This window comes from Sciurus vulgaris, assembly GCF_902686455.1.
Source record: "Sciurus vulgaris genome assembly, chromosome: 7".
Taxonomy (NCBI): domain Eukaryota; kingdom Metazoa; phylum Chordata; class Mammalia; order Rodentia; family Sciuridae; genus Sciurus; species Sciurus vulgaris.
Genome location: NC_136467.1, coordinates 53,106,321 through 53,119,936, shown reverse-complemented (window position 1 = coordinate 53,119,936; position 13,616 = coordinate 53,106,321). Strand labels below are relative to the sequence as shown.

Sequence of the window (13,616 nt, the reverse complement as noted above, 5' to 3'; positions counted from 1 at the left end):
GCAACCAGACAAGATGGCATGGAAAAAGCTCCCAGTGTGTCTGCCCCTCAGCGCCCACCCGCACCGTGGCAATCTTTCCCAACCACTGGAAAGCGCTCATGGGAACACTTGAGTTGCCTGGCTTGCTGATGCCAGAAGGACACCACCATTTTCCTGGGAGCCTGGATTTTTCTGGAGGGCCCTCAGCTGTGCACACTGCCTTCAGCTAATAGAGGTAATATTTAAAAACCATAGGAAAATGTGACCCATATTTACTCTTGCTTGTAGAAGTAATAAGGGTAGAATCTGAGAAGTGTCACTTAATTTTCCCCACTCCCTGTTTAACTGTTGTTCTAGAGGACTGCCTTGTAGTCATTCACTGAACAGGTGAAACTGCTGCTTCTTTGGCCTCACAAAGATTTTCATTATGGGGAAACGCCCCCGTGGGCCTCACCCACTGGATCTGTTCAGCAGTTGTGAAAACAGAAGGAACTTGTTGCTGGCCCTAAGTGAGGGCTTAGCTAGTATGATATCCAAAATGTGAAGAAAATCTCAAGGCAGAGAGTATGTAACGTGGGCGGTCAAGCCATGTGCCAACCATTTGAGAGAGAAGTGCTGGGACAGTGGAGGGTAATGCTGCTGCTTCTACGACCTATAAACTAAATAAAACCCATGCCCCAAAACATGGACTCTGCTACTCTGGTATCCTCTAAAAAGCCCCTTGAACAAACAGCATTATACACCACTGCGCTGTGCCAGTGACTCTTCTCTCAATTACATGACTCTGAACTAGTGAATTTCACAAGCATTCTTCTATCTTTCCAGGCACTTGACAAGGCACAGGCTACACATGACAGCCCTTTCCCAGTCTGAAAGGCATGCATGCTTCCCCCCTGCCCCACACTTACGAGCTGTTCAATATTTGAAATTTTTCTCCTTTGTGAAAACTCAGGTCATCTTCTGTCCGTGCTTCATAGTCATAAAGAGCCACAAATAGTGTCACTCCTGACAAAACAAGGAGAGAGAGATTATTACACAAGGGGACATTAATGCTAAGAAACGAAGTCTTTGCTAAAATCTCGTTCCTAAAATCTATGTTTTGTCAGCCCAATAACATGATGAAGTGTTATAAATAATGTGGGAAAACCAAGAGGCACAGGACCAAATTAGTGCCTTGGTTGTTGTAGGGGATCATTATTTTATGTGACAAAAACCTGGAGCTGGAGGACTTCTCTCTGTATACCTTTGAATGAGTCCCGGGGAAGAGACAGACTAACATCATGTCCCAGGGCAGCAGCAGCACTATGGTTCAGATTAGCAGGACCCTGCAGCAGGGACCAGCACCCTTTATCTCACCCACATTCTCCTCTGTGTAAACTGGGTCACTCTTTCCCATGGCACAACGGTCATGTGGAATGTAACAGGAAACTCTTTCTGTGGCTTGGGGAAACTTAGAGAAGGGTCTGTAATGCTCACCCCAATTGGAGGGTGCACTGCCCCTGGCATCTGTGGTTGCTTCTGTGGATTTGAGCTGCTTGGCCCCACTGTCCTCTCCCTGGCCGCCTCCTTCCTCACACTCACCTCTCCTTCCCACAGTCTTATAGAACTCACTCTTCCTTATACCCACTCTGTCTTCTTAGCTAGCGGTCGGTCCCCAGAGGCCCAGTCTGCCTTGCAGAAGTTTACAAACAACAGCAAAAAAAAGGTCCAGACTTCCATCTGTCCCAAAACTTACTTTACACAATAGGCAGAATCTAAGGTGGCTCCTGCCACTGGTGGTCACTCCCTTGTGCCATCCCCTTCCCTTGAGTGTGGCCTGAACCTACTGGTTTGCTTCTCACCAAGAGAATACACAAAGGTGATGGGATGCCCTTTAAGTGATCAGGGTTGAGAAGATGGTGACTCCATCTTCCTGGAAGTCTGTCTCTCTTTCTACATCAGCTTGTACACTTTGATGAAGCAAGTTTCCATGTTGGCAAGACCCATCTGACAAAGAACTGGCTAGCAGCCAGGGAACAGAACCCTGTCAACACCACACCGCATGACTTCAGAAGCAGACCATTCTCAGGTAACTGTGAGCTGACTGCAGCCTGGCCCACACACTGTGCCTGCAGCCAGGGTGAGATGCTGAGGCAGGGGACCCCAGTAGGTCATTCCTGGATTCCTGACCCCCAGGAACTGTGAGATAATGAATGTACATTGCTGTAAGTTGCTAAGTTTTGTGGTAATTCATTATTCAAGAATTGATAACTAAAACATTTCATTTCTCTGAGACCTGTTTTCTCACTTGGATCTCCAAATACTTTGAAGTGCCTGCTATGGCCTGACAGCATGCACCTGCTCTTTCACCAAGCTGCCATGTTGCTGTGCAGGTTGTTCCAAGGAACAGATATGTCCATGGGACTTACAAGAGTCAGAAAGAGTGGAAGGACTTATCTTTCCACCTCATACCAAGTGGGACTAACTGCAGGAAAGTTGGCATTCAGATGACCTGACCATACAGAGAAGGTCTTACTGGGCAATTGGTTTCTTTGTTTGGATTTTTTCAAAAGATTAGAAAAGAGATAGGTGTGGGGGTTGGGGATGTAGCTCAGTGGTAAAGAGATTGCCTAGAAAAGAGATTGACTTAAAACAAATATGTGGGTGCCTAAGTTCATGCCTATTCTTATTTCATATTCTCTTAACAGATTCTCTTCAGTATATAATTTAAAAACAGAGCCAAGATCATACTACGGTGATACATGCATACCCATATTTATAGCAGCACAGTTCACAATAGCCAAACTATTGAACCAGCCTAGCTGTCCATCAATGGATGAATGGGGAAAAAGAAAATGTAGTATATATACCCAATGGAGTTTCATTCATCCATAAAGCAAAAAGAAATTATGCCATTTTCAGGAAAATAGATGGAACTAGAGACTATTATGTTATGTGAGATGAATCAAACCCACAAGGTCAGGGGACATATGTTTTCTTTCAGATGCAGAAGCTAGAGAGGAAAGAGAAAAAGAAAGATGGGGGTGGATCTCATGGAAATCAAAGGGACATCAGTGGAAGAAAGAGATCAAGGGGTGGGAGGGGAGAAGGAAGGGGTGAAGTGCTGGGGATAGATATTGACCGAATTATATTGTTATACTGTGTGCAATCACGTACAAATATGTAACAACAAATCCCATTGTTGTGTACAACTATAATGCAGCAGTTAAAAAATGTGGAGGGAAAAAAACAAAACAAAACAACAGAGCCAAACCATTCTGCTGTGTGGAAGGCAAAGAAGGCCCATGAAGCTGGACCCTCCTGCTCTCTCCTTGCATCAGCTGACAAGTTCTTAATGAGGGACTGAGGGCGGTATTGAAAGAGGTTACTGAGAAACGCAGACACTGTTCTTGGCCTTAAGGGATCAAAAGTAGCATTGGGAGAAAGAACTGCACATACAGTAAAACCAGTTAATAAAAAGCAGAAAAATATGCCATGTCTGGGGATATTATATTATGAGGGATCAGATGGCCTCTTCCACTAAGGTTGTCCCTGGCTACAGTGCACACGCACATATTAGAGGCAAGTAGCCCTCTCTTGTGAACCTAATGATTGATACCTGCAGACTAAGGGGTTCATGTCGAGCATTCATGAATGAGTGAACAGGGTTGGTGCCTGTGTCAGCAGAATTAAACAAGTCTGCCCTGGCAAAGCACTCATGCTTCTCACTGTCGAGGTGTGTGTGTATGTGTATGTGTGTGTCTGTCTGTACGTGCTGGGTGCACTTTTGACTCTTCCTTTCTTGTGCATCCTCAAAAGATATAGGGCCCTAGACTGCCAGTCTGCCACTCTTCTCTCCTTTCTAGAGACTTTCCAGGAAGGCAGGAGGGATGGGTGAGTGTATCACACAAAGCCTGGAGGAAAGGGAAAGCAAGAGCCACTGTAGAACACGGGTGAACACAGATGTTTTTTTATCAGGTGGAGTAGCACATGCTAGTGTAAGAGAAGCAGACACTGTCCAGAGGCTCTGGGTCAGGTGCCCTGAAATAACTACCCTGCCATGTATTGGGTGCAGAGGGGGAAAGTCCTGCGGATGCCTTGTTAGTGGCAACTCCCCTGGTAAAAAGGCACAATGAGTCATTATATAAGGCAAAGACATCTGCTCCCAGATGAGATGCTACATTCTTTTAAACTTCTGTAATAAAACAATTTTGGAACAAATAATGTCAAGTATCTAGTTACCATGGTTCATATACTGGGAAAGGATCTGGAAGGCTAAGGATGCATGAGATAACTTACAAATATTTCAGAAAACATATGTCTGAGAATGTGTGCCAGATATTTAACAAAGTATTAGCTAAGTCAGCAAATACACATGGCAGTAAAATATAGCTATGTGGTGTGAAAGACAAAGAAACTTAGAATAAAATAAAAAAGATACATGGAGGGTGGGGGTTGTGGCTCAGAGTAGAGCACTTGCCTGGCATGTGTGACACCTTGGGTTTGATCCTTAGCACCACATATAAATACATACATACATAGCTACACAAATAAAAAAATAAAGGGCCATCGGCAACTTAAAAAAATATTTAAAAAAATGATACATGGGAAAATCTGAGGGTTGATAGTCTCAGTCATACAAAAGATAATGGAAATATCAGAGGGAGAACCAGTGATGAATGATTAACTATCATGTGGCCAAATGACCCCCTCTGCCAGGAAATGACAGGCAAGTTGAAGATCAGGAAGGGGAGAGAGAAGATGCATCCCACCAGAAGTGGTGGAGGGAGGTAGGAGGAAGTGTATTTATTTTGGAGAACTCAAGATACACACAGACCTGGTCCTGGGACTTCTGATACCCAAGATCTGGGATGGTGCTCAGGCAACTATATTATAAAAAAACCTGCCTTGACTATTCTGGGCAGGCCGAGGTGAAAGCCCTTGGCCTATAGGGCCTAGAGTATCACCACTCACTAACTCATGCAGAATCCCTGCAGAGCAGCAACTTGGGATTGCCGCCCTCCTGTAGTCAGGCATTTTGATCTGTACATTGAGCTTCATGTTTTTTTTTTTTTTTTTAATAAAGACCCTTCATCTGGTAGAGGATAGGTGGAAACTGACCAGTCTTCAATGTTGGTCTGAGGGAGCTGAATGCATGTTCAGTTGACAAAAGAATTAAGGACAGCTGTCCCCTCCCTTCCCTCAGTCCTCCTGCCTGCCTCACAGACAGTGGGTACTTACCTGTTCCTCCTCTCGTACGCAAGGTCCCAGTGTGAGAGGAAGAGTTCACACCCCCAAAGACAGTGAGTCCTTGGCCCCCGGCTGCGTGGAAGTTGTTGTAGTTTGGGATGGAGGTCACGCCGAAGCTGGGGTAGTGCTGAGGAGTGGGGTCTGTGCCATAGCGGTACCCGGAGCTCTGGTTCAGGCTGCCATCCCTCTCCTCTGTCAGTTTTGTTGCTTCTTTATCCTTACATTGCACACAGCCCATTATCTAAATTCCTGAAAAAAAAAAAAAAAAAAAAAACAGGAAGGAGATGCATGAACTTGGATGCTCGTTAGTTGCTGGGTTGCTTTATTGCTACAGAGAAATAATTTATCAAGCTGGTCCTTGGATATTTTAGGTCTATGAAGGATGTGAAGAAAAGTAGTAGCCAGGATTGATGGTGAGCAGGAATCTCAGTCCCCACTCACATTTGTTCCCCATGTACCCAGAAGACAGGATCATCACAGGGGACAGTGCCCACCGGGCAGCAATCTTCCTCAAATGAGGCCTGTACCATTTCAAATTCTGTAACATTACACACAAATGATTCTTATTATGCTTCTCTTTAGTCATCTTAAAAATAATGTATACTCTATAAAACAATTCTAGAATAAAAACTTCCATCATGGCAAAGGAAACATAAAGAGGGCCCAGGAATACTGGAAAAGACAAAACAGGGTCCCTAAAACTCACCAGACCCTCTTCACTCATGGGTGCCCATTGTTCAGGCACAAAGTAATAATAAGAATCAAAATGAAGAACTAGTTACTGAATGGGAAATAAAATTGCCAGAACCTAAGAGGCCCAAGATAGCCCACAGTCATACAATCGTTTAAAGCTGCTAATTAACTTTTCAAATTTCCATTAGCTTTTGACATTCTTCAAAAACATTTTTAAAAAACCCACCCCTATGCTCTAGAGCCAGTGGTAGATTAAAAACTTGAATCACTGTCACCCTCCCCTCCTCAAACCCATTTCTCCCAGAATCCCCATTCCCAGGAAATGGCACTTCCAAAGACCAGCCTCCTTGACTCAGAATCTGGAGAACATCCTTCTTCCTTCCTCCTTGTTTGTTTTTGCTCTTCCTGTCTCACATGTTACTGCTCAAACATGCCCAATATTTCAGTTCCTCCAGGATTCCATTCTTTCCCCTCATTTACCTTCAGGCCTTGGAATATACCTTGAACACTTTCCCCCTCCTCTTTGATATGCAGGGGATCTTTCATTCCCAGTGAATGCATCACTTCCTCTCCAAAGCCTTCTCTGACTCCCCAGACTTCTCCCAGGCTGGGATAGTGTTTTTCCTAAGTGCTCCCACAGTGTCTTGATTTCCCTTATCATGGCACCTATGGTGCCCTATTAAAATATGGCCTGGTCACTTGTCCCATTGCCCAATGGACTGCAAGTTGCAGGAAAGCAGGGCCTGTCCATTCCCCTCACTGCTCTTTTGCCAGTGCCTGGCATACAGTACATGCTTAATAAATCATAACCAAATAAGTAAAGATTCTGCAGCTCATTATGTTTCTCTTTCACTCTTTCTCTTTGCATCAAGGCCAATCTTTCTGACAGTGACCTCGCAGGGTGCCCTACATTTTCTAATCTACTGGCATGTATGTGAGAAGTGAAGAAAATTCAGAAAAACAAGGTAAGGTGGTTAAATGGTCCACTTTGAACTGTAGACAGATGGGTAGGTAGAACTTGCAGTGGACGTCCCTTCTCAAACTCTGAGAAGCAGCCCATTTGGGACCACAGAGTCAAATAAGAAATGCATGACATCATGGGTAATAACATGTAGCCCCTGGGGAGGGCAGAGCTGGCACAGGACAGGAAAAAATTTGGGGCTGTGAAGTTTTTCTATTCTATCTTGCAAACCAATGTGGGGGCTGCCAGACAGGACAGGGAGACTCCCAAAGGCACTATTCTGAGCACTACTGTTCTGCTGGACCAGGTCATAGACGCAAATATCAGACCCTTCTGAAGCCCTTGTGAAGTAATACATGCTTATTGAATTGAGAGTCAGTTCTTGAGAATGGGAATGTTTGCAAATGAGCCGCCTACTGCTGGAGCTGAGATCACCAAATCTGGAACACATTTCCTAATAAATCATTTGAAATTAACTTAAGAGTCTACTGTGTCCAACACGCTTTCTAACTTACGGTAAATAAAGGATTTGAACAAGTTTCCAATAGGAAACACAAAATATCTCCAAGGCCTTCCATCATTTGTTGTTAATATTGCTAAATATTGCTAATTTAGACTGCTAAATATCTTGCAAACTCTATATGAACTCTTTTCATGGTGGAAAGTTGCTCTGAGCTTCTACAAAGGTCAGAGAGAAAACATTCTTATCTCAAGTGCTCCCCCAGTCCCAGGGATTTCACTGAGCTGTAATTAGAGGATGTATACCTGGATCCCAGAATCACATCATTTATACCAGTGGTTTCCCACCAAGGGACATTTAGGCACTGTTTGGAGATAGTTTTGGCTGTCATAATGCAGGTGGGGAGGGGTAGCACTGGCACCCAGTGGGCAGAGGATAGGCATGCAGCTAAACATCCTACGATGTACAGAGGGCTTCTCACGACAAATCAATACCCAGTCCCAAATATTAATATGGTCAAGGTTGAGAAATCCTGATTTACAGAGAGGAAAGACTTTATACCTACATCTTTGAAACAGTACAACAGCTCTTTTTCCTTGTGTGCATGTGATTAACATGTAACCCAGAGTGCTTTCCTTAGGAGAGCAGGCATGTTAGGGAAAAAGAGGCAGTTTAAAAAATTGACATGAAAGGTTCTGATTTTTCTTTAGAAGTTTGTTCACCGTGATAGAGAAACAGAACCTAAAACCAAAGAAACCTCTCATTACAAACTAGTCTTCCAACTCCAACCAAGTAAAATAAACACATTGGAAACCCTGCGGAAAACAGGACCTCACATCTGATCAAACTAAGAAGATAATCTTCCAGAATCCACTGAAAAAAAGAAATACACTGTAATAAACGACCAACAGCTTACATATAATTTTATGAAGTAATGGAGGGGAAAATCATCAACCCCTTAAGGCAGGGATTATTTTGTGGTTTTTGTTTCACAGCTGTATCCCCAGTGCCCAGAATAGTGTTGGGCACACAGGAATACTCAATAAATGTTTGTTTAGTGAATTAAAAAAAAGAAAAAAAAAAAAAACTCAACCAAAATAATTTTAGAAAAAACAATCCTCTTTTATAGAAGGAATAGCATGTCATGCATCCAAAATTTTAAATTAAGTAATGTTTCTATACAGATCTTGTTTAATCTCATCTTTATTGACACACATGAAGGAACAGAAATAAGCCAGTAAAGACAAGCTTGAGTCATTAAAAGTTAATCACAATGAAAATATTTGTGTAAGAATTTGTGGTCTTCCTCCTCCCACATGGGGCGGTCAGACTAACCATTTCCTATGGAAGAGTCAGGGGAAGTGCTGAGTTGTACTCAACATGATAAGGCTCCTTATCCATGGGGCAAACTTCTGGATTTGGGTGCTAAAGTAAGGCTACTGCTATTATATACAATTATGTGCTGTGGCTTTTATGTCCAATGCTGTTAAGTCCACCATCAACACAGAATGTACTAATATGCTTGCTCTACATCTGTGGGTCACTGGGAAACACTGAATAATACCTGTCTGGAAATGGGACACTAGAGTGTCTTTGAGTGGTGAAATATCACATGACCTCGTGGCTGTAGTCCTCTGCAGGTTGTCATGCCTAGAAAAGCCAGTAGAAGAACATTTCAATATGCCTGTGGTCAAGGTATGTGGATTATGGCTATGAGGCCTCTGTTCTTCAAACTTTTTGCCAACTAAGAGGCCATGCTTCTACTGTGAAAATAAAACCTGATTTACTTAAATTTTCCTTAGTTCTGTGGCTCTTTGCCAACAGCATTATGCAACTGGGAAGAGTTGCCAGATTCAGAATTTAAGGATGGCCACATCCTGCTCCCATGAGCATGGCAGACATTATCAACCGATCACAGTGCTTCCTGCAGCTATGTCTTGGTTAGTCTCTGTAAACTTCACATAGCTCTCCAGTGATCAACTTAAGCTGATCTGGAGGGTTGGGTCACTTTGCTAGTATGGGCATAGGGTCCTTCGACCCAGGTAAATTGAATACATATTCACTCCTACTGAGGCCTTAGACCACAGTCTGGTCTTCCAGATGTACATTAAACACAGATAGTACTCATATTTCCTAATAAGCCGATCAAAGAATAATGCTCATATGCTCCAGTTCTCATGTCACAGGACTTGTGAGGTTTTAGGTGTATACTTGAGCTGGGTGCTAAAAAGGGAAAAAGGCCACTGGCAGTCTTTTGCACAGCAGAGAACTTTCTCCCAAGACACATACACTTGTAGGCGGGAGTGAGTGCAGGAGGAGGAAAGGTGAAACTGACAGGTGACTCTGATTTTAGCAGCGTGAGTACTTATGCTCAGAAACCAACCCAAAGTCCTTAGCATAACTCGCCATCCCTGCTCCTGACAGCCCAGTGGGTGACACAGGCTTTGGAGGATGACAGGCAAAGCAACGTATGGCCAATACTCTGAGGTGACATGTTCCTGGTGTTCCCATCTTCTAACCCTCTAGCTCTGGTCTCTCCTTTACTGGGCAAGTATTAAAAATGAAAATAAGAGAACAAGGAAAGAGAGTAAACTGAGAACCTAGAAACAAAGTCAAGGAAATGAAAGGAGCACCATTGAATTTAAAGCAGAGTTGTAGATCAACTGCAGTTTCATACACTTCTCTGGGAGAAAGGCACAAATCGGCAGCTTCCTGGGCAAATATCATTTTCCAGTCAGTGGCAATGGCCGAAGGGAAAGGATAAGATGTGGCAAAGGCACATCAGAAATCAGCTGACTTCAGGACAGAAGGTTCAAGGCAGGGGGCTCTTGATCCTTACAAAATTGGCAACACCCACAAGAATTGACCTGATGTATTTTGCTACATTCTCAGTGGAGAAAGTTAATCCCTGAGAGTCTATGGAAGCCTTTTTCCTGAGTTCTCACTATTTGGAGCAGGATATTTAGAGACTGCTGAACACCATGCTGGTAGCAATGGGAGTTGGGCCACAGAACATGCCACCCAAATTTCCAGATTTCCCAGCACCTTTCAATTCTTTGCAAAGGGACTTTCCTCCTTTGTAGGGCATGGGGCTCCTGATCCTGACCAGTCTATAAGTGAGTCCAGGCACTGCTGCTCTGTGGGACACCCAGACAGAAGAGCCAGGGGTGCCTGGGGCAGCTAGGAAGAAGGAAGGACTGCACTGACCACTGTTGACAGCACGAACACTCCCTGAAGTCCTGAGGCAAAAAAAAAAAAAAAAAAGGATGGGTTGGGGAGGCACAGCTGGGTTAGCACTGTGCTAATATCTGTACAGAGGTAAAAATGTGAGGGCTGAGCTACATACACATAGTTGCTGGGCCCAGCCAAGGGCTCCACCCCAGCTATGGAAAGATGAGCATGCAGGGCTCTTCCTGTGTGGGAAATCCTCTTTTTGCTGTGAGCCCGAGGGAAGGAATGCCAAGACAGTGTGGCGAGAGGCAGAATCCCCCAAGATTCCTGTCCCTAGTGAGCATGCCCTGTGTGATCCCTTAAGATTTGTGAATGACAGAATGGTCACTCCCATGATTAGATTATGTAATTTGACACAATCGACTTTAAGAGAGGGAGATTATTCTAGGTGGACCGACCTAATCAAGTGAGCCCTTGAAAGGGATGGCTCTTCTTGGAGATGTAGATTCAAAGTGTGAGAGGCATTAAGTGTGAGGGAGCTTAAAGATGGAGTGGCCATGGGCTACTATACATGTGACGGCCCTGGGAGCTGAGAGCTCAGAAATGGCAGAAAGCAAGGAAGGAGATCTCAGTCCTGTAATCACAAAGATCTGAGTTTGGTCAAGAGCCTGAATTGGTCGATGATGTGTGTGGCTCAACTGTCATGTTTTTACATCTGCTCGGTGCTTGGAAATGGATTCTTCCTACTGAAGCCTCCAGATGACAGAACAGTTAGCTGCTGCGATTTCAGCCTTGTTGAGCAGAGAACGCAGCCACACCATGCAGAACTGGGAAAGTCAGCGGATGTTGTTTTAAGCCGCTAACTCTGTGGTGCTTTGTTATGCAGTAGCAGAAAGTGAATACATACTTAGGTGGGATGGGGCACCATGGAGATGAAGTCTCCAATCTCCACAGTAATAACCAACATCTGGGCAGGGCTCCCTGCAGGCCAGGCCCTGAGCTGTGCACTCAAGCATGCTATCTCACTAAATTCTCACAACCCTAAAACGCAGGTATTCTTATTTTTCTGCGCTTTACAAGGGAGGAGCAATCTGAGTAAGGTGTCTGCAGCTAAGTCAGGTGAAGATAGGATGTTCAGCCACATAGTCTAAGTCCATGGTTGGTACAGAGAACCTCTGTACCAGAGTTCCTCCTGCATCCTGGCCAGTATGTGCAAGGATGTGGGTATAAGGGTGGGGGTGTTGAGAGAAACACACATAGAGAAGGACTCACCTTCATGTGCAGACTAACAGAGGCCCTGATTTCAGGGACTGGACCTCAGTCTTCTACTCACACTCCACCTCCTAGACAGGCTCCTGTGGAGGTGTTGGAGTATGCCAGGTGTAGTGAGTCACCTCTTCCTCGGTGTGGTTTGGCACCTTAATGAACGTTTGAGTCAATGACACTAAAGCAGCCTTCAATTTCCTGACCTTTCCTGGTCGTGGCAAGGGTGTTTATACACCCCAAAGGAGTCAGCTTTGGCTTTCTTGGTATAAAAAAATTTCTTTCTTGGAACACTTAAAAGATGATTTGCTTTGCAGGCAAAATTTTCTGGAACATATTTACTGCATAAATGAAAATATTCATATACTGCCCCCATTAAGCACAAAAATAACAGGTTTCTACTCTCAATTAGCGTTCTGTGAGGGAGAACCTTTCTCCCCAGTCACGAGCCATAAGATAAGCAGTCTCTGAGGTGAGAAGACTGGGTAATGTGTAAACTGCAGACACTGGCCACATTCAGCAATGGGAAAACAGAGCCCATTTAAAAATCAAGCCAAAGCTTTGCTTTAGAAATAATAAGAGGTTGGACCTCTTATTATTAAGAGTTGGACCATTCCATCATTTATGCATTATTTTGCAAAGGCCCTCTGGAGGGTAGATCTTGTCCTATGCAGCACAGCAAGGGTACTGAGCTAATATAAGTCACTCATAAAATATCATATTACTTTAAGAAAAAGCCCCATTCCTAGAACTAGAATAATTTTGTGGCTCCCCACCTTTAGCTTTTCTTGTTCAAATGGCCCCCAGGCTGAGAAGCAGTAGCTCCTGTCCCTATAAATATGTTCTCCTCTCCCTCCTGCACAGCTTTCCCTTCCCCAGTGCCTGGAAATTCAAAAACACTTAATAAAATAGAGATGGAAGCATTAGACCCCAATGGGAGACTTAACACTGCCATCAAGTGAATGCTGGAACTGGTCCCAAGCCTAAATGGCCAAAGACGTTTTAACACTAAACTATGGGAAGGCTCCAAAAAGAGAGTGAGAACATTTTCTTCTTACATTCATTTTGCTTTGAATTTCAGGGTGAAGACGAGAGCCAAATGGTGATAGAAATAAGGGTGATATGTTTTAACCCTGTTGGTGCCAAAGAGTTCAGAAGGAAGAGGGCACAGGCTGTGAAGTTTTTCAGTTTCCACCTTTCTGCCCCTGCAAACTTTTTGGTCCACAGAAATCCCCTTGTGGTTAATATTTTTATTTTTATTTTTCCATCTTGAAGATGTATTTCACAAACTGTGAAAGTTACCCTCTTAAAGCAAATAGTGTGGTGGTTTTCAGTACATTTACAAAGGAAACCAATCATTGCTAGTTTTACAACATTTTCGTCACTCCCCCCAAAAACCTATACCTATTGTGAAACTTAGGGGAAAAATACTCCCTTCAGGAGTACTCAGAGAAGCATTATCTTTCACCTTTAAATTCACAAATAATATTTTTAAAAGTCTACCCAGTGGTAATGGAGGCCCCTGGAAATGAATATTCTCCTACCATGTTGATAAAGCCTGGAGATTTTGGTAAAACAACTTGGTCATTATCAAAATCCTTAAAACTGGGCATGCTCTTTGACCTGTCAATTGTGCTGAAGAGATATCTTAAAAAATGACAAAGTTCTCCAAAGTGTTATTTACCATTTGAGAAATTAGAAAACTTGCTAGTTGTTTAACAAGAGGGTGGCTAAGCAAACTGTAAGGCATGCCCATAATGGAAAGTTAAGCAGAAACTACAATTTAGGGGCCAGATCTGTGACTCAGTGGCAGAGCACTTGCCTAGCAAGTGTGAGGCACTGGGTTTGATCCTTAGCACT

General features: G+C 43.7%; 1 protein-coding gene across 4 annotated transcripts in view; it reads right to left on the bottom strand.

Moving 5' to 3' along the window:
- The window catches only part of FYN (FYN proto-oncogene, Src family tyrosine kinase), a 204,719-nt gene that overhangs the window by 52,072 nt on the left and 139,031 nt on the right, over positions 1-13,616 (bottom strand). For all 4 annotated transcript variants that reach the window (XM_079149149.1, XM_079149147.1, XM_079149150.1 and 1 more), the window contains 2 exons: positions 5,200-5,457; positions 888-984 (listed from right to left, as the gene is read on the bottom strand). In XM_079149149.1, the coding sequence (XP_079005275.1) occupies positions 888-984; positions 5,200-5,446 (344 nt within the window). In that variant the 5' untranslated portion in view covers positions 5,447-5,457. The remainder of the gene's footprint in view (positions 1-887; positions 985-5,199; positions 5,458-13,616) is intronic.